At 37.6% G+C, this 19,714-nt stretch overlaps 1 protein-coding gene across 2 annotated transcripts in view; it reads right to left on the minus strand.

The window, feature by feature from the left end:
• Positions 1-19,714, minus strand: part of THADA (THADA armadillo repeat containing) — a 328,900-nt gene that overhangs the window by 250,523 nt on the left and 58,663 nt on the right. For both annotated transcript variants that reach the window (XM_040224708.1, XM_040224707.1), the window contains 2 exons: positions 15,349-15,458; positions 1,937-2,069 (listed from right to left, as the gene is read on the minus strand). In XM_040224708.1, coding sequence (XP_040080642.1) covers positions 1,937-2,069; positions 15,349-15,458 — 243 coding nt within the window. The remainder of the gene's footprint in view (positions 1-1,936; positions 2,070-15,348; positions 15,459-19,714) is intronic.

The raw sequence follows: 19,714 nt of genomic DNA on the forward strand, positions 1-19,714 counted from the left end.
CTTCCACATGCTACAATATGGATGAACCTTAAAACATGATGCTAAGTGAAAGAGGACAAACACAAATACCACGTATTATATGATTCCATTATACACAGACAGAATATGGTTAGTAGCTGTGTAGGACTGTGAGTAGCCAGGATATTTCATATATACGTAGCTACTGGCTGCCAAGAGTGAAAGCTTCAAGTTATTCAGCTTCTTCTGAAAGATTTATAACCCATAAGGAGAAAAGTAAAAATACATGGGCAAAACAGGTTTAAAAAAGAAATTTCTCATAACATACTTATGCTCAGAAAATACATAAACTATCTTTTGACCATTCAAAAAAATTTTATATATATCTACACCAAAGGTAAGCTCATAAACTAAGTAGGCAGTTTTTCTTCACAGCTAACACCGAGCAGAGCTTTCCACTAGAACAAGAATATTACTTTATTGGTAAAGTTATACTAGGAAAAAGGGGACTTTCCTGAGCAGATTTTTCTATTAATTTAGATTTTATTCAACTAAAATAAATAAGAAAGCCATATGTGATTACTAATGTGTCTCCTGGGAACCATAGTTTTTGTGTGTCCCCCACCCCCCGCCCCCAAGAGCTGTGTGTAGTTATGACATTCTTCTCAAGGCTGGGCTAAGAAAGTACAGTCCTGACCTCTCTATCATTATCACCAATATATGATATTAGTTGGGAACCAAGAATAAGCACACAGCACAAATGTGTGACCAAACCTTGCTGCTGCCTTAACACTTGTTCTCAGACAGACATAAGAGGCAAAAACACACTAGGTCAGAATGAGTTGATTTCTGAAGATCACTAAAATCTACCACCTTGGCAATCTGTGTGTCAAATCAACCTTTCCAACTGGTACCCACCGTCATAAAAAGATCATGACTCTGGGAATTTGGGGGAGGAATAACAAAGGGAAGGAAAAAATACTGGGGCACTAAAAAACAGACTTCATTTCACTTATTTTCATTTTCTTTTTTTTTTAAACCTATTCCTAGATTTTACCTTCCTGAATATTAAAGAAAGATTTTCAGGTCGGGTCTGGTTTAGTATTGTGAGGACTTAGTTTTCATTCTTTGGATTCATAAAGGTGATGGTCTCTTAATTTCAACACTGTGGAAATATTTTCAATATCTGTGGAAATATTAGCAATATCTGAACATGCTGATATGGAGCAATCTTTGAGGTATAATGTTAAGTAAAAAAAATGCAAGGGGCAAAACAATGTGTGGAGTGTGCTTTCATCGGTGATAAAAAAGAAAATGCATGCACACACACTCTCTCTCTCATAAGACAGGTGTTCAGGAGGCAGGGTGCCTGGGCTCAGCTCAGTTCTGCTTTTGCTATCCCTATGCACTGGCAAGTCACTTACCTAACTTTTCTATGGCCCAATATATGGATGATAATAGCATCTATCTTGTAGGGCTTGAGAAAGGATTAAATGAGATAACATGTGAAAGAACCACTTATAAAAGCTACTATTAGGATTAGGATTATTTCATGCATGGATATTTTGCGGAAGGATTCAAAAGAAACTTTTAACACTGGTTGCCTAGAGAGTCTTAAGGGTCTTTGAAAAGAAAGGAAGAATATTTTTTCTAATTGAAAAAAAGGTAGCATGTGCGCTTCCTGAAGTGAGGAATGAAAGCACCACAGTGATGTCTTCGTACTTCACACACAGGTGGAAATCTCTACCACTCTCTGTTCATATTTTAAGACTGACCTCTTAGAGGGTTTGTTCCAAGAAGAGATCTGTCACAGGAACACAATGTCCACACATTATAACAAAGTATTTGTGAAATGAACTATAGAAAAGACAGAAATGTCCCTTATGCAATACGATCACTCATGGGTCAGGGGGGTTATTATCAAAAAACCAAAAACAAACAAAACCCCCAGCTATGATCCTGCAGGTAAGCATAATACCTGTATGTAGAAAGGAATTCCAGCACTGCGTCTTGTGGCACACAGTTTAGACGAAGGATCACAGCATTTAATTTCCTCTAAAACACTCAATAACCACTCTTCCGGTAGCTTTTGCAGACTCACATTAGGGCACCTAAAAGGCATATGTAAAGCAAACATTTGGAATTATCAGGTACCAAAAGGTAAAAGCACAAACTATTGACACACATTAACACTGTTAGGAAAGAGCAAAATCCTGGCATTCGGAAGGTGGGAAATTAAAAGTGTCTCACTTTCTACTTTTCACCTACTTTCTTTTTTATGATGGGTCTTAGGATTTGAAGCTGTGACAGGTTCTATTTCTTACAAAAACACACACAGCATGTGTCTTATCTGTAAATGAGCTTTAATATTTAAGCCTGCACCCACATCCAAAAAGTTCTGAAGGTTAACCAAGGACTCACCAATGTTCTATATTGTAAAACTCAAGATTTCCAGTGAGGAGAACATAACCTTATAGTTTATTATAGTTTATAGTGTGCAGTTATAGAAACTATATATATTCAAAGAAAACATATTTTTGAAACTATATTTTAGTAAATTACCCTTTGGTTTCTCAAAGTGTAGTCTATTACAAACTAAATTTTTATCCAGATCCTATGTAGAATTAATAAAGAAAGTTGGAAAGAGCCTTAAACATTGTGAAGTTATTTGGACATTACTCTTAGTGAGGTTCTGTTCTACTATGTTAACTGTTATTTTAGAATGCAATTTTTTTTTCAATGTATGCCCTAATGTAGTGGTTTGGTAGTGGTGGTCTAGTCACTTAAGTCGTGTCTGACTCTTGTGACCCCATGGACTTTAGCCTGCCAGGTTTCTCTGTCCATAGAATACTTCAGGCAAGAATATTGGAGTGGGTTGCCATTTCCTCCACCAGGCTATGTCCTAATATGCAATTATATAACATTATCCTAAGAAACAGCATATTTAACGGTAGATAGACAATTATTCTAGGAGGATCATAATTGGATTTTTAAAAAATTACTGCAAAAATAGATAAAGTCCAAAGGAAAAATACTCTTCTCTTTTTTGAATTGAAGAAGACAATCTGTAGAAAGGTAACTGATGTCTAATTTGTAAACAGAAATAGAGCTCTTAGAAACATGTGGTTGTATGTGTTTTTAATTGAAATATAGTTGATATACAATCTTGGGTTACTCTCTGGTGGGGACTTTTTCTCTTTATTCTATTTTGGTTTAAGAATGACAACTTCAGTTTCTAACATTCCTAATAGCAACTCAAATTTAGTTATGTCTTGCATAGAACAAAATATACATCAATTCAACTGCTTTGAAAGGAGGTATTTTTTAAAGTTTGACATGGGCCTGAAAAACATTATTTCAGCCACAGATGTTACAACCAAATCTCCCTATCCCCAGCAGGCTCTGTGATTTTTAAAGGTTTTTCCTTTTAGCCTGGCTTAATATCCGTTACCTCATTCCTGCTTCTTCCCACTTGGCTCCCTTAGCCACAAAAACCAGGCATCAACAGTCTAAATCACAAGATTAGAAGAGATTCAAAGGCAGAACAACCAAACTCAAAGTATGAACCTTGTTTAGATTCCAACTTGAAAAAAACAAATGTAAAAAAGGATACTTCCAAATAATACAGATAGTTACATATATATTAGATATTATATGATCCCAAGGAATTATTTACAGGATGTGCCAATGGCACTGTGAATGTGGAAGAAAGTGTCTGTATTTTTTAGAGATGCATACTAAAGTGCATAGGAGTAAAAATAACATTTTAGGGATATACTTTGTAAAACTTAGCCAAGGACAATGAAAGGGATAGATGAAGCATGTGTAACATAACTCTGGTAACTGCTGAATCTGGAAGATATATAAAGGTGGTTCATTACACTATCCTTTCTCTCTCTCTCTCTCTCATATATATACACACACACACACATATGTGTGTGTATATGTTTTTACGTTTATAATTTATGTTTGGAAATTTTCATAAGAAATCCATTTATATGTTTGAATTTTTAATAATAAAAATAATCCACACATTACTTACATTACTGAACTTACTGTCTGATCAGTAGGTTTGTATTAATATCTTTTACAAATTACGATGAAGGCATGTTTCACAGAACAATATCTTTAGTTTACTACTAACATTGCCAACTTGGTATAATCCTCACACAGTTGCCCAGTCAAAAGATGAAACCCAAATCCCTAGGAGCTGTTAAATTTAAGTGCTAATGATCCAGTTATGGCTTACTGCCTTTTTTTGGCTCATTCTGCATTGTCTTTTAAGTATATTTGAGTTAACTTATACCACAATGAGTAGACAGAGGGAAAAAAAAAAAGAGAATTAAAGCAAAGACATGTTTTTGTGATCTTACCAGCCATGATTAAAGCTGGGGTCACAGAGATGAAAAAAGGAAAGACTATTCGATCCAAAGTTCCCTGTGGATTTCATTGGCCCGTATTTTCTTCCCCACCCCAAGACCGCTGGCAGTATAGGACTGGCTTACAGATAATGCTTCAGATGAAGGTTAAGTATTTCTGTAGGAATTCACTAAGTAAGAAAAACACGGGGGAAAAGGAACTGCAGGAGATGAGGGGTATTTTCCTATTTCTTTATTTTTCTATATCAAGGGCACTGAAATACCAGCACAACAAATACTAGTTCAGTAATGCCCCCTCCTCAACGCTGTCAATAAGCTTCTCCAGGGCGTCCCTGAGCTGGCACCAGGTACCTGCCCTAAATACTCAGATACATATTTGGCTCAATCTGGTTCATGAAAGAGATATTATCAATTCTCTTATTATTTGCTTCAGTAGGTTTCATTCATTCACTTGGAAAAAGAAAGGTCTATTACGATCAAAAAGATCTGCATGGCACTATGCTATGCCCTAGGAAGGGAGAAGTAGAATACAAATTCCAAATTACACTCAATCCAGAAATCAGGTTCCTTTGGATTTAGAATGCATTGTTGTTATTGTTGTTGTTTAGTTGCTCACTCATGTCCAACCTTTGCAACCCCATGGACTGCAGCCCACCGTGCTCCTCTGTCCATGGAATTTCCCAGGCAAGGACACTGGAGTTGGGTTGCCATTTCCTTCTCCAGGAGATCTTCCCAACCTAGGGATCAAACCCACATCTCCTGCACTAGCAGGTGGATTCTTTATCTCTGAATCACTAGGAAGCCCTAGAATGCATTACCAGAGTATACTGTTTTTAAGGATTGCCTTCTTAACCATATTTTAGTCAGGTTATCTTTCAGATTCATTTCAATCCCTGAATATCCACCATTAGAGTAGGGCTTAAAATAGTTTTGAAACAAACGGGTGATATGGAAAGAAAGCTAGCTGGAGAATCAAAATTGCCTGCAAGAAATCCACTCAGCAGATAAGCTACTTGTGACTGACTTGAGGTAAACTGTGTCTTACTCATTTTGAAGGTATTCTAACTCCTTTAGACAACTGGGGACACTTATTACCATTAATAAACTATTTTCTTAAATTACCTGAATGACTCACTGATCGCCTGAAGAAATTACTTCACCTTCAAACAAAAGCAACTAATTTCACATTTTAAATATGAAATACACTTAAGGCCAAAATATGAAGCAAAATTAAATTATCAAAATTCAATTGCCAGGAAATTAGTTAAGTATAACCTCAACTGAGTAAAAATTAAGCCTCTACCAATTATCTTCTTTTCTTAAAATAATAACTTACCAAGCTATTATCACTAAGGGCTTTTTCTTTCCCCAGCACAAGAAGGAAGTAAATCCTTTCCCTTTCCCACAAACATACTTTCATTTTGTCAGATTTAAGAGCAACTCCAAATGAAAATTCATTCAAATAAGTAAGTAACTGGGTACAGAAAAGCAAACATCAATAAAAACAAAGCTATTTATTTACTGATTGTTAATAAACTTTTACCTTACCATGGTTCCTTATTTTTCATTTGCTAATTGTTTAGATAATTTTAAATAAGGCAGAGAAATGAGTCTGTCTAGGAACAAAACAAGGATGTGTCCCTAACCTTGAAAGTGAAAGTGAATGTTGCTCAGTCTTTGAGACCCCATGACTATATAGTCCATGGAATTCTCTAGGCCAGAAAACTGGAGTGAGTAGCCTATCCCTTCTCCAGGGAATCTTCCCGACCCAGGAATCAAACCGGGGTCTATTTGCATAGCAGGCAGATTCTTTTACCAACTGAGCTATCAGGGAAGCCTGTCCCTAACCTTAATATACAGTAAATAATGAGTATTTACTCAGGCTCAGCATCATCAGTCATCACCATCATCACCTGAATGAAAATATCTACAAACAATAATTTTTTTTTTTAATCCAGGGAACACCAGATCCTGGCTCACAAAGCCCTACATATTTGAACAGCCTCGTTCAACTTCATCTTATACCATTCTACTCTTTACTCAAAATGCTTTTGTACAGTTGTTCCCATTGCTTGGGAAGCTGCTGCTTCTTGTCATCTGAGCCTTGGCTTACTTTAGTGTAGGGAGAAAGAGAGACTTTTCCTTACAGTAAACTTTATCACACCAAAACACATAAAAGTTATCTGACAGTTTATTATTATCTAGATGTCCTTTAAAATACAAACTCCATGATATCAGGCACAAATTTTGTCCTGTTCACTTCTTTATTCCCAAACACACAGAATAGGGTCTGGCATCCCGACAGTTCGCTCAAATATCTGCTGAATAAATGAACAACTTATGACTTACCAACTCCATTAAGTGTACCATTGTAAGAAACCAGGCTGACACACCAAGAGGGTATAGCAACTGGAAAGCAAAGCATAAACCAAAGTGCTTTCCAGTGCCAAGAGGAGCCCTTAGAGCCTCAGGTGACTCCCCCACTTAGCTTCCTTAAACAGGAATGAACACATTCAGAAATCTCTACATCCCATGGTCACAGCACTGATATGAAGATACTTTCTACTGAAATCCCCCTTGGAGAAGACTCTTGAGAGTCCCTTGGACTGCAAGGAGATCCAACCAGTCCATTCTGAAGATCAGCCCTGGGATTTCTTTGGCAGGAATGATGCTAAAGCTGAAACTCCAGTACTTTGGCCACCTCATGCGAAGAGTTGACTCATTGGAAAAGACCCTGATGCTGGGAGGGATTGGGGGCAGGAGGAGAAGGGGATGACAGAGGATGAGATGGCTGGATGGCATCACTGACTTGATGGCCGTGAGTCTAAGTGAACTCCAGGAGTTGGTGATGGACAGGGAGGCCTGGCGTGCTGCAATTCATGGGGTCGCAAAGAGTTGGACACGACTGAGCAACTGAACTGAACTGAACCGAATTGAACCTAAATATTACCCCAAGAGAGAATTTTTTCCCAATATTCAAGAACAAAATCAAAGATAGGGTTCAAAACCCTATAGAGGGTTCAGATTTGTATAAAGTGGTATTTAACTGAGGTTAAATACCTTCTCCAGGGGATCTTCCCAACCCAGGGATCGAACCCAGGTCTCCCACATTGAGGCAAATTCTTTACCAGCTGAGTCACAAGGGAAGCCCAACTAGTTGTGTGGCTATGGACAAATCACTTGATTTCTCAATGCCCAAGAATGAAAATACAATCACTGTAAAAATGCTTTGAAATTCAACGAGACACTATTGCCCGGTTTACTATTCCAAAGAGAGAGAACAATGACCCTGTATTATATAAGTACCCAAAGCTCCTCATTAGACTGTCCCCAAAACACCTCATCATGGCCTCACAAGCTACAGTCCCGTATTCAGGTCCTCACATCCCTCTCTTAGTTCTACAGCGATAAATGTTTCAAATTCAGATCCTAATAATTGTCTCTCAGGTCAGAGAAACTCTGGCTTACCACATCACACTCTGAATGGTCAGACTGTTTTCTACACAGGCATACAGAAGATGTTCAGGAAATTGTTTGCTGAATGAATAAATAAGGACCAACCAGTACTGGTGCCAGCTCGCAGAAGGCAATGGCACCCCACTCCAGTACTCTTGCCTGGAAAATCCCATGGATGGAGGAGCCTGGTGGGGGGCACTCTCTGGGAACAGTCGGACACGACTGAGCGACTTCACTTTGACTTTTCACTTTCCTGCATTGGAGAAGGAAATGGCAACCCACTCCAGTGTTCTTGCCTGGAGAATCCCAGGGACAGGGGAGCCTGGTGGGCTGCCGTGTATGGGGTCACACAGAGTCAGATATGACTGAAGTGACTTAGCAGCAGTATTGGTGCCAGCTACTCCATATTAGCTGTGCTTCCAATTGGGCAGATAATTGAAAAACTAGATGTGGAAAAGGAGGGCTAAAAAACCCATAAGGCTCCTCAATGGTGAAGTCACTGTGCTGTGCAGAGAAAAAAACAACAGCCCAACCTGACTATTCAATGAAGCTTCTGTCTGCTCCCCAGCAAGGAAAGATTACTTCACAAGGAAGTGATTTCAAAACTCCAGAATTGCTGCTGTTTATGATAATGAAGGAATTGAGAGGTAAAAATGGAACCATGCAAGGCTCCCAAGAACAATGCGACAAACTCTAGTTGTTTGTTTTGGTTCCTCATCACACAATCCAGGGAAAGGTGCCTGAGTAAAGCGGTCCATGGCTGTCTGTGCCAGCCCCATGCGTTCTCCAGCCCCAGCCATGGGGAATTCCAAGCCTGCTTTGGTTAGCTAGTGCCTCTCCACTAAAACAGCTGACACCCGCTTTGTGTGAGGCTCTTTTGTTTTACTTCACTCCAGTGTCAAATTAATGCAAAATACACAGTGTCTTTAATCTCTGAGTACATCATAAAAATTGTAACTTTCTTACCAGGGATTCCAGGTTCTTCATCAGCCAGTCTCACCAAATGTTATTAATCCAGAAAAGACTCCTAAGAGATTGGTTTACCACTTCTGCAGCAAGTTTACTAAAAATGTATCCCACATCCCTCAATCTTTCATACCCCAAATCCCCAGACTTTCCCAATCAGAAACTAGTAAGCAGCACTGTACTATGAGTAGAATGGAAACTGAAAAAGGCCTTAGAAAGCTGAATTATCTTCCTTTATCAAAGGTGACACAGCAGCCTAGACAGGTTTTCATGGCTTTGCTAGTGTCAACAGAGCTGGTAGGTACAACTCAGCTCTAACTCACACCTCAATATTCTTTCCTCTACACCCTGAGGGAGGTGGTGGTTAAGGATGCGGATGTGGAAGGAATCAGAAAATAAGAAAATGTGGAAAATCATTCTGCTTTTCCTGTGTATCAGTCAAGAAATAGTAGAAATTAAAAGAAATAAAATTAAAAGGCTGACAGGAAAGAGACAAGAGAGTCTGGATTTGGTTTGGTTTCTCTATGCTAAGTGCCATAGCCCAAGTCATAGAGTCGGACACGACTGAGTGACTAACACTTTCATAGCTTGAGTCTCTACCAAAAGTAACAGAAACGAACAGGCCAGTCCACGGCTGCTTTTTAGGCCTTTGTGTTGTCTTGAGATCACTGAAGCAAATTATTCTTCCATAAACAGATTAGTCCAATTTCTATCCACAGAGCTATCTCACTGGTAGTGGGTAAGGATTCTAAGATAAGCATAAAACCCAGACTGAAATCAAATTACACATGCTGTATACCCAACTAATTGGTCATTAGACTATTTTATGCCAATAAATCAGGTCCCCTGACTACAGAATGGCTTTCCAATGGTTTATCCATCCACCTAAGGACAGTAACAGAGAGCTATTTTTTGTCAAGTTCTGATTAGTTATATTATGATTGCTAATTGAGAAATGTTACCTTCATTTCCTCCGACTTTTTCAGTCGGGTTATTTTTTCTAATTTAGAGATTTTTCCAAGCTCCTATTATTTCATAAGCTAAATTCTCCAATTCTCCACTGCATTCATTCTTCAGTCAAGTACTGTTTATTATTTCAAGGTTCATGTTTATTATTTCAGTTAAATTAAACAGTGACAGATGGGCAGGAAGGTTGTGGGCATGTACATGCACATTTTAAAAAGGGAAAACAGCCTTGAAGCATGGAGAAATTTTAAGCCTGAAAAACGATTTGCCCAAATGAGACCCACTGAGAAAGCTACATATCAACAGAAGCCATCTTAACCTCCCTCTCCACCATCAAATATTGTTGAGGTTTACTGCAGGCTAAAACATCAGGGGCTACTGTAAAGCCTCAGCTGCAGGGACAGGCAATGACAACAGTGACCAAATAGAAATTAAATTACCAGTCAGCAAGCCATGAGGAGAAGGGCAAGATACGGTGGATTAAAAAAAAAAGTGGTTAGATGAATGTAACAAATTGTTGGTTCTGTTATTTAATGTAACCATTCCCTGAGATCAAGAAGGAAAAAATGAATATTAACAACTCTGGGATCATACTAAAAAAGCTGAGATAGAAGCTATTCACTAAGAACAAGATCCATCTGTTACTGAGTCTAAAATCACTGAGAATTATTATCAGAACTTTAAAAAAAAAATGAGTATTCAAAGTTCCAGAAAGAAGGTAACATCTTATGCAACTATGGAGTGGACTTAAAAATAGAAATTCAAGGATCACAAGTCAAAGATACAAAGATTTAGATTTAAAACATTAAGGCATTCTAAAAAAGAAAAAAAAAAATCATTAAGATATTCTAGTTTTCCTCAAATCCCTCTAATCTACTATAAAAATGGCAGATTTAAAGGATTTTTTTACCTAAATAAAGTATTAATATGGCTTCCAAGAGTGGATGACCACTTAATGTGTTCTTCTTTAATTATTAATATTCCAAATAAAAATCATAGGATACTCAGAAATAAAAAGTATCTTAGACACATTTGCCAAAGGAGATGAAAATAAGGCTGAGAGAAGATCATATATATGTTTTTTAATTTAGCATTGAATGACTTTTTCCCAAACCTCTACATTATGTTCTACATTTATTTCTTGCTCAATTGCATATTCCTTAGAAACTTGATCTTTCAGTCTCCAGTAGAGTGAAATTATTTTTTATTATTATATTCCAAAGGTATATAAGAAGTTTTCTGTTGAATTTGAATTGTAGTAGTTCTAATTAATTCATGAAAGTTGAAATACATATAAAAATTACTTCTGTCCACCGTAATTGTTGATGTCCGTAAGTCAGCACTAGCATTCTATGACAAAAATTGCTAAATGTCAGCAGTTCAGTTTTTCAGGCAAATAATGTGAAACTGATTGTAATTAGTGCAGTAAATATTCATGGATTAAGCTACATTTCAATAAGCAGAGCAATTCAAAAAAATGAAGAGCAAGACAATATCAAGTACTCATGAACCTTCCTTCTAGATTTAGAATTACAGAACAATTTATTCCCCTTAAGAGTTAAGCTTTTAATTTCTGGTTGAATAAATGAAAGCTAGATTCCCTGGTTAGCACTCTAGTTTAGGATTCTGTTCATTTTCATTGAAAGAATAACCTGAAATACTAAAATGACAGCACATAAATAAGCATATATGAATTTCATCAGAAACCTGAATTTACAGTTGTAACTTTAATGCATTTAACCACTAATCAAATGCTTAAGCAGGGAATTATGCATAGGAAGGTGATTTTTTTTTTTTAAAGAGTATGAATATTTCATCAAATTTTAAACAGAAAGCACCATATAACAAATCAGATTCTTAGAAACTGAGAAAATTAACTCAACATATTAAGTATGTGTGTGTGTGTGTGTGTATGTATGTGTGTCCCAGTGTTGCTTTCAAAAAATTCCCAGAATAAAGAATAGTGTCTCCCACTCCTATTTATTCTTAGATGATTGTTTAATGGTGAAGTCAGTTTACATTGAAGACATTCTGAATAATCTTATTAAAAACCAATTCAAACAATGCGGTTCATGTTTAACTCTTCTGTTATTTACCCATTAATCTCTTTAAGTGCTTGCTTCCTTCACACAGCTGTAGTTCAAGAGGTGGCCAGCAGTTGGCCTCCATTTCAGTGGATTTTCATGAAAGTCCAGATTTCTTTCTGCAAACTTTAAAAACTCTGTATGCCTAAATAACTTTTTCATAACTTAAAAGCTTTCAAAAGGATCCAAAAGAAACACATTTTTCTTTTAAAAATAAAAACCAAACAAAAGGAAGCCACACATACTGCAAAGATGTTCTCCGTAAAATATTCTGTTCAGCAGATCTGAGATGTCTCCAAAGGGATCAAGAACCACTTGGTTTGGAAGCAACAGTTGGGAACTCATAACAGGTTGGTTAAAAGCCAATAGTGACAGCCATGAGGAGCTCTTTAATGCAGATTAGAGGTGGCTGCAATACTAGGCACTGGGCCTTGCCTTGTCTTCCTACTCCATTTATTTGGAATGCCTTCAATTGTGCTTTCAACTACACAATACAGTTGTTGAAAAGCCTCTGTCGCTGGTCTTCTGTTCTTTTCTCCTTTTAAGTTTTTCCCTAAAGACTGCAATCATACTATGATATTTATGAAGAGAGCTCAGAAGATATCTCCGTTTCTGTAATATCACCCAAACTAATCCATCTCCCAGTTATGACTTAAATATTTTCACCAGGATATGCCACCAAGATCTCACACTCAACACATACAAAGCAAACTTAGTCATCTTTATCAAACGAATCCCCTCTTTCAGTCCCCTTGCCTTTGTTAACATCAATTCCACTTTTCTGGTCGCTAGGAATTAAACCACAGGAACAGTCATGGACTCCCTGGGGACCTTCATTACACACATTCTGTTTGCTTCACGTGGCAGATTGCATTCTTCAAAGATGGCCACCACTATATCTCCCATCCAAATGTATTTCTACAATATGATCTTGCCACTTTACCATCAAATGGTAAAGTTTAATTCTAATGCCCCTACCCTTGAATCCAACTGGCTTTAAGACTCACTTAGCACCAAAACAATGTAACTGAAGTAATGCTACGAGACTTCCAAGGCCAAGTCAGAAAGGACCATGAAGTTTCTTCCTGGTTCTCTTGGAAACCTCTCTCTAGAGGAAGCCAGCTGCTATATAAGAATTTCAGCTACCCTACGACCGCCATGCTGAAAGGCCACATGCAGTCCAAACGAGGCCCTATCTTCTAGTTATCCCACCAAGGTGCCGTAATGTGAATAAATCTGTCTTGGACCCTCCTGACCAGTTCATGTGTCAGCTGAATACCACCAACTGAATTCAGTAAATACCCCAAGGAGAAGAATCACTCAGGTATGCACTGCCCTAATTCTTGACACATAGAATCATAAAATAAGAGATGTCCACGGCTTCCCTTCTAAGCATTCAAAATGTCTTGTGTAGAGTTGTTACTACATGGAGCTAAACATTAATTGAGATGTCACTTCTTTCCCTCCATTCCTAAAGCCATCATCAAAGCTTGCATCACCTCTGCTCTAGATTATCAATAGCTGATGCCAGGCTTTCCTTACTACTATCTGTCATTACAATCTATCTAACCTAACACTTCCAACTGTAAAACTACTTTGATGTAACAACACCATAACCAACATCAGTCTCATAATGTTTTACACTTGTAGAAAACTTTATAATGCAAAAGGATCTTCATAAATATCTATTTTACTTGATCCATATAAGAAAGACCAGAGAGATCTGTCAATAGGGCAAATATTCTCTTCTTTACTTTACAGATAAAGAGACCAGAGACTAAGGAGATTCAATTTTATACAATCTCACTGCCAGCAGAACTAAGACCTTGTGTCATAGATTATTTCTATTTCTCTATTCTACATGCCACCTGAGATCTGTTTCAGATTTAAAAAATGTTCAGTGCCTCTTTCCATCCCTACTATAGTGACTCTGCTTTCTAGGCATCCATACATAATAAGGCTTTTTCTATTCAACTGGATGTTACTGCCTAATAACTCTACCACCACCGCAACAATCAGGCTGGCTCACTTACCTAACAATCTGCCAGGCTGATTATAGCCTCTCAGTATTTACTTATAAAGTCTCCTCCTTTCTCCTCCTATCTACTTAAACCTTACTCATGTGTTAGCACAAACTCTACCTCCTCCATTAAGCCCTACGAGCCTATCCCTCTTGCTTTCTCTCTGCTATTCCTACAGAATTTGCAAATTTCACCCAAATTTTGACAATTATATTGGATCATCTTGTTCAAGTATCTTGGTATCACTTTCCAAGCTTGTATTCAGCTAATACACATCCACACAGACAGCAATGGTGGGTGCTTACAGCCATTGTCTGTTCTGACCAGTCAGTGCCCATGACATACCATTTGTTAAATATTTTGAATTTCATCCCTGCTTATTTCCCCAACTAAACCATAAGCTCTTTGAGAGCAAGAAGCTTGTCTCATAAAGAAGTACTTTAACCTCCAAACCAAGCATAGGACTAAACACACAGCTAGTGTTCAATACATACATTTGCTAATTGATTTGAAGGGAGTGAAGTGGATTGTGCTGTGAGAAAAAAATATTCTTAAGTCATCTCTACACTGGAAAGAGTTGCAAAGATAACAAAATATTTTCAAGATCAGCAGTTTAATATCAAGGACATTTAAAAATGTATCATTTAAAGATATTCTGTGCAGCTCATAACTGTCGAAATGTTTTATAAATGTTTTTACCAGGAGTGTGAAAAAGTGTTTCAAAAATATTCAAGGAGTAGATGTCTTAACGGCCCAAAATAAAATGTTTGCTGAGGCTACAAGGCTGGCAGAACTATGCTTCATTTCAAAAAGTTTCCAGGCAATGGAAATGTTTTCTTGGAAAATACTACCTTTATTTAGAGAACACTTGCCATGAACACTTAGTCATTAAGTAATTTAAGGTTTCCTCACAAGCTCTTTGGAGGAAATCTATTATATGAATGAATGAAATTATCAGCCAGCACCTATAATGTAAAAAAAAAAAAAAAAATACATTTGGCTAAATATATGAAATCTACCCGAGTATTTTTCCAAGTAAGTGGGAAAATCTTTTATACTTTTTGGTCTATTTACTGTTCTTTTACATTTTTCTACAAGTTAAAATTACAAATAAAAACACAAAATCCTTAAGTGTTTCTCTGTCTGTAATGCACACAAATCCAAAAAACTGGAGGGCTTATTTTATTCCACAAGCCAAGTAATTTTCAAACAGACAAAACAGTGATTTCATTCAATGAAAATAAATGTTAAACTTCAAAGCTATTTTTAGTAAGATCTTTGAGTTTGCGTCAAATCACCTTTCAATGAGAGAGCAACTCGGTTTGGACATTTCACTCCATCATCTGCAGTAAATCATATGGCGAAACCTGAGAAAACAATTTCTTCCAAGAGTTTTGAAGCCAACTAAGTCTTACTCTTTTAAACATCAAAAGACATAGCTAAATTCTACTTCAAGCACATGGCTTGTACATGTAGTCTTTTTAAAATGTACACAAAGGGATATTTGCTTTGTTTTACCTGTTTAGGATTTCAGTGAGTTTCACAAAGCCAGTGTAAGCCAGTTCAAATGCTCCTCTGTGCCTGGACTGTAAAAGGTGTTGTTTAAAGTAATCTCCTATTTCTTTTACCTTCAAAACAAAATCAAAAAATAAATATTCAACTTAGGTTTACACTGACAGGTGTATTTATGTCAGTAACCACTCAGAACTCAGGTCTAGATGTCTGTTTAGCACCTACTATGCAACAGTTAATATTTTAAGTATTTTGGCATTATCACAATTGATTCTCACAATAAAGCCATGAAAGAAGCACTATTATTATCTCCACTTTACAATGAGGAAAAATGAGGCCCAGAAAGACCAAGTAACTTATTCAAGGTCACACAGCAAGTAGATGGTAGAAACAGTGCATAAACCTAGGCAATTTGGCTCTAGAGTTGACCAAGGTTTAACAGCTACGCTAGACCTGCCTCCCTATGCCAGCTTCACAGACCTTGCTGTTTTCTCTGTTAGCTCATATCATTCAATACCAACAGCAAATCACAAAAAGTGACAACCTTCACTCACCTAGGCCTAGGTGAAATAATTACCTATTTTTTCCCTCTTCAAAATTTTTTTTTCCATTATGGCTAAACTATACATAAATTTTACCTTTTTAACCATTCTTAGGTCTACAGTTCAGTGGCGTTCAGTATATTCACTTTGTTGCACAACCACCATCTATCTACAGAATTTTTCATCTTCCCAAACTAAAACTCCAACCTACTAAACAATATTCTCCAAAAATTAACTTTTTATACATACACACACACACACACACACACACGTTAATGGCCATGCAAGATTTAGGGCAAAGGGCCCCCTGAAAATTGACAGGCTTCACTCTGAGTCAGAAGCATGGAGCTTTCCGGTATGCTACCCAATCACTTTCCTACATGCTGCCTTTCTCCATGCAAGTTTAAACAATTAATAAATAAGATAATATATTTTAAAGAAGACATGACTGACAATTAGTTGCTGATGAGATTCTGTACAGCATGAATTGTTAATGAGTGGGTTGATTGTACTTTTATACCATAAGATTTGGTAGCTGATCAGCTTTAGAAAATCAAGATTCTGTATACAACCTCAGTACGTCTTGATCCAGGTCTTCCCAGCAGGTCACAGAATGGTGAAAAAGTAAGCTTACCCCAAATAGCTCATACATGTTTATCCAGAAACAACTTCTACCCTAGTACAGTGACTAGTGTTCTACACACATTAGAGATGATAAACAGTAGAAAGAGCAGTTAAACATGTGACCATGGGCAACTGCCTCAGTCTCCTCATCTATAAACTGGGAATAATAATAGCACTTGCCTCATAGATTGTGTATTAAAGTGAGTTAATAAATCTAAAAGCTCAGCATAGGCCCTTAACTTATAAACCCATTCAGTTCAACGTGAGCTCCATACGGGCTTCCAAACAGAGAAAAGGTAAAGACATATTCTAAACTCAAGATATATACAATTATAGAAAGATGGGTGGTACATTTAGAGATATAAGAATCAGACATGAGGTCAAGAAAGAACTAAAGAAGCAGGCTACAACAGAAGTTTTAAATCTATTTAAGTTTAAAACACTTCAATATCATCAAAGAGTGGCATGTTATGCTCTTCAGCTAAAGTTTTCAGGTGAAGATCTGATGATACCCCTAATTTTTAATATTTTTGATAAGCTACATGCTACTAGTTGTCACCTGGAGAAGGGAAAGGCGACCCACTCCAGTATCCTGGCCTGGAGAATTCCATGGACTGTATAGTCCATGGGGTCGCAAAGAGTTGGACACGACTGAGTGACTTTCACTAGCTGTCAGGGTAAGCCTTATCCTTTTACCTTCAATATGTAATTTCAGAGTATATTTTGAACAGAATTATCCAGCACTAAATCTGCATTTAACCCCCAAGACAGACCTGTAGCTCAATAACCTTACAAAACAGGACCGAAAGAAACATCAGTTACTTAACTGGTTATGACCATCATTTCCATTACTTGAAAAACTAAAGAAGATTTCTAAGAAGGTGTTTTAAGGCACAAAAAATAAAAACACGAAGTCACAGAGACGGGGTCTCTCTATATCCTGAATTTTTTAATATTACAGATATTAAAACATACTTCAGGAAAACGAATGTTCCCAGTAAAGTGCTTCTCTGTGCATTTACAATCTAGTTCTCTAAGAAAGATCAGGTGTTCCTTGCTTCTTTTACCTTAATTCCCTTTAAAGGGGCCTAAACCAAAGAGCATATAATAAAATCAAAGACCTCAAAGTGAATGAGACAAGTAGATGGTCTCTCTTCTCAACCCTAGGTACCCCTGGCCTCAGAAAACAGTATGAGATTCTAAAGATATACATGAGAAGTAGACAGTTTTTCTTATTTCAATTTGCACTTAATTTCCCAACACTCCTACCTAGGTAATATCAAGGCTTAATATGAATTTTTCCCTTTAAAGAGAGTATATTTCTATTAATCAGATAGCAAGTACTTCTTTAGCACTCTGTCAAATGCTTAGCAGCTCAGTGTTGGGTAGACAAAGAACAAAACAAGACATCTGTCCTGAGAAGGCTTTCAGTTCAGAGAAAACCAATATGCTGGATGGCACCTATCAGGAGCTTAACTGCTCTAAGAAATGAAAGTTCTTTTTACATTGAAATAAATTATTACAGTAGGATTAATGGCTTGATGTCAAGAACTGACCCACTGGAAAACACCCTGATGCTGGGAAAGACTGAAGGCAGGAGAAGGGGATGAAAGAGGATGAGATGGCTGGATGGCATCGATGGACATGAGTTTGAGCAGGCTCCAGGAGTTGTTGATGGGCAGGGAAGGCTGGTGTGCTGCAGTCCATGGGGTCGCAAAGAGTTGGACACAACTGAGCAACTGAACTGAACTGAAGATTAATGGCTAGACCTTAAACAGGTTATACTTGGGTGAATCAATATGGAAAAAGATAACTAATATAAGAAAGAGCTGGGATATTAGAATGAATGAACAAACACTTATTAAGTACCTGTTACCTCCCAGATACTTCATGGGGTCTTTTTATATGAACACAGACTATACAGGTGATTGATAGCAGACCTAGCTGAATGGCCTCAAGGTTTCATGCTAGAAAACAGTGGAAGAAGACAGGGTTGCAAGGAAGGGATGTACCTATCACACAAGGAGTGGGAGGGGTCAACCTGGCAAAGTGGTCCATGAGTACCTGGACAAGGAAAAGGAGCCATGCCTTCCCTTGGATGAACAGAGTACAGGGAACATATTTAACTGCAGAAACTTACAACAATAGTAGAATCAGAAAAATAATTTTTTAAATTTAATTAAAACAATGAAACAGTCCTCTGAAAATTCATTGTCTTTTCATCTATTTGATGCTAACCTCCTATTTAAAGTTCACAAAAACGTTTCTTTCTTTTTTATTTATATTTTTTTTCACTGTGCCGGGTCTTCGTTACTACACAGGCCTTCCTCTGGTTGTGGGGAGTGGGAGCTAGTGCACAGCTTCTCACTGCAGTGGCTTCTTTTGTTGCAGAGTACAGGCTGTAGGACATGCGGGCTTCATTAGGTGTGGCTCCCAGGCTTTAGAGCACAGGCTCAATAGTCATGGTATACAGGCTTAGCTGCTCCACGGCATGTGGGGTCTTACCAGACTGGGGCCAAACCTGTGTCTCCTGTAGTGCAGGAGGATTCTTTACCACTGAGCCACCAAGAAAGCCTCAAAACATTTCTTTTCTCATGGATGATGTCTTTATAAAATATTTTCTTAATGAATAATACATATCTCAGACTTTTTGAAAGGGAATTAAAGTATCAATAAAAAATTTTTTAAAGGCCACCTATCTCTAGTCTTAAAATTAAATTCTAGTCACTAGCTCTTTGGGGGATGGTTGTGGTCACCAAAGAAAAGCTATGATAAACCTAGACAGTGTGTTTAAAAGGAGAGACATTACTTTGCCAACAAAGGTCTGTATAGTCAAAGCTATGGTTTTTCCAATAGTCCTGTATGGATGTGAGAGTTGGATCATAAAGAAGGCTGAGTGCCGAAGAACTGATGCTTTTGAACTGTGGTGCTGGAGAAGACTCTTGAGAGTCCCTTGGAGAGCAAGGAGGTCAAAACAGTCAATCCTAAAGGATATCAACCCTGAATATTCATTGAGAGGACTGATGGCTGAAGCTGAAGCTCCAATACTTTGGCCACCTGATCCAAACAGCCAACTCACTGGAAAAGACCCTGATGCTGGGAAAGATTGAAGGCAGAAGAGAGGGGGATGACAGAGGATGAGATGGCTGGATGACATCACTGACTCAATGGACTTGAATTTGAGCAAACTCTGGGAGATAGGGAAG

The sequence above is a fragment of the Oryx dammah genome, unplaced genomic scaffold (assembly GCF_014754425.2).
Source record: "Oryx dammah isolate SB20612 unplaced genomic scaffold, SCBI_Odam_1.1 HiC_scaffold_25, whole genome shotgun sequence".
NCBI lineage: Eukaryota > Metazoa > Chordata > Mammalia > Artiodactyla > Bovidae > Oryx > Oryx dammah.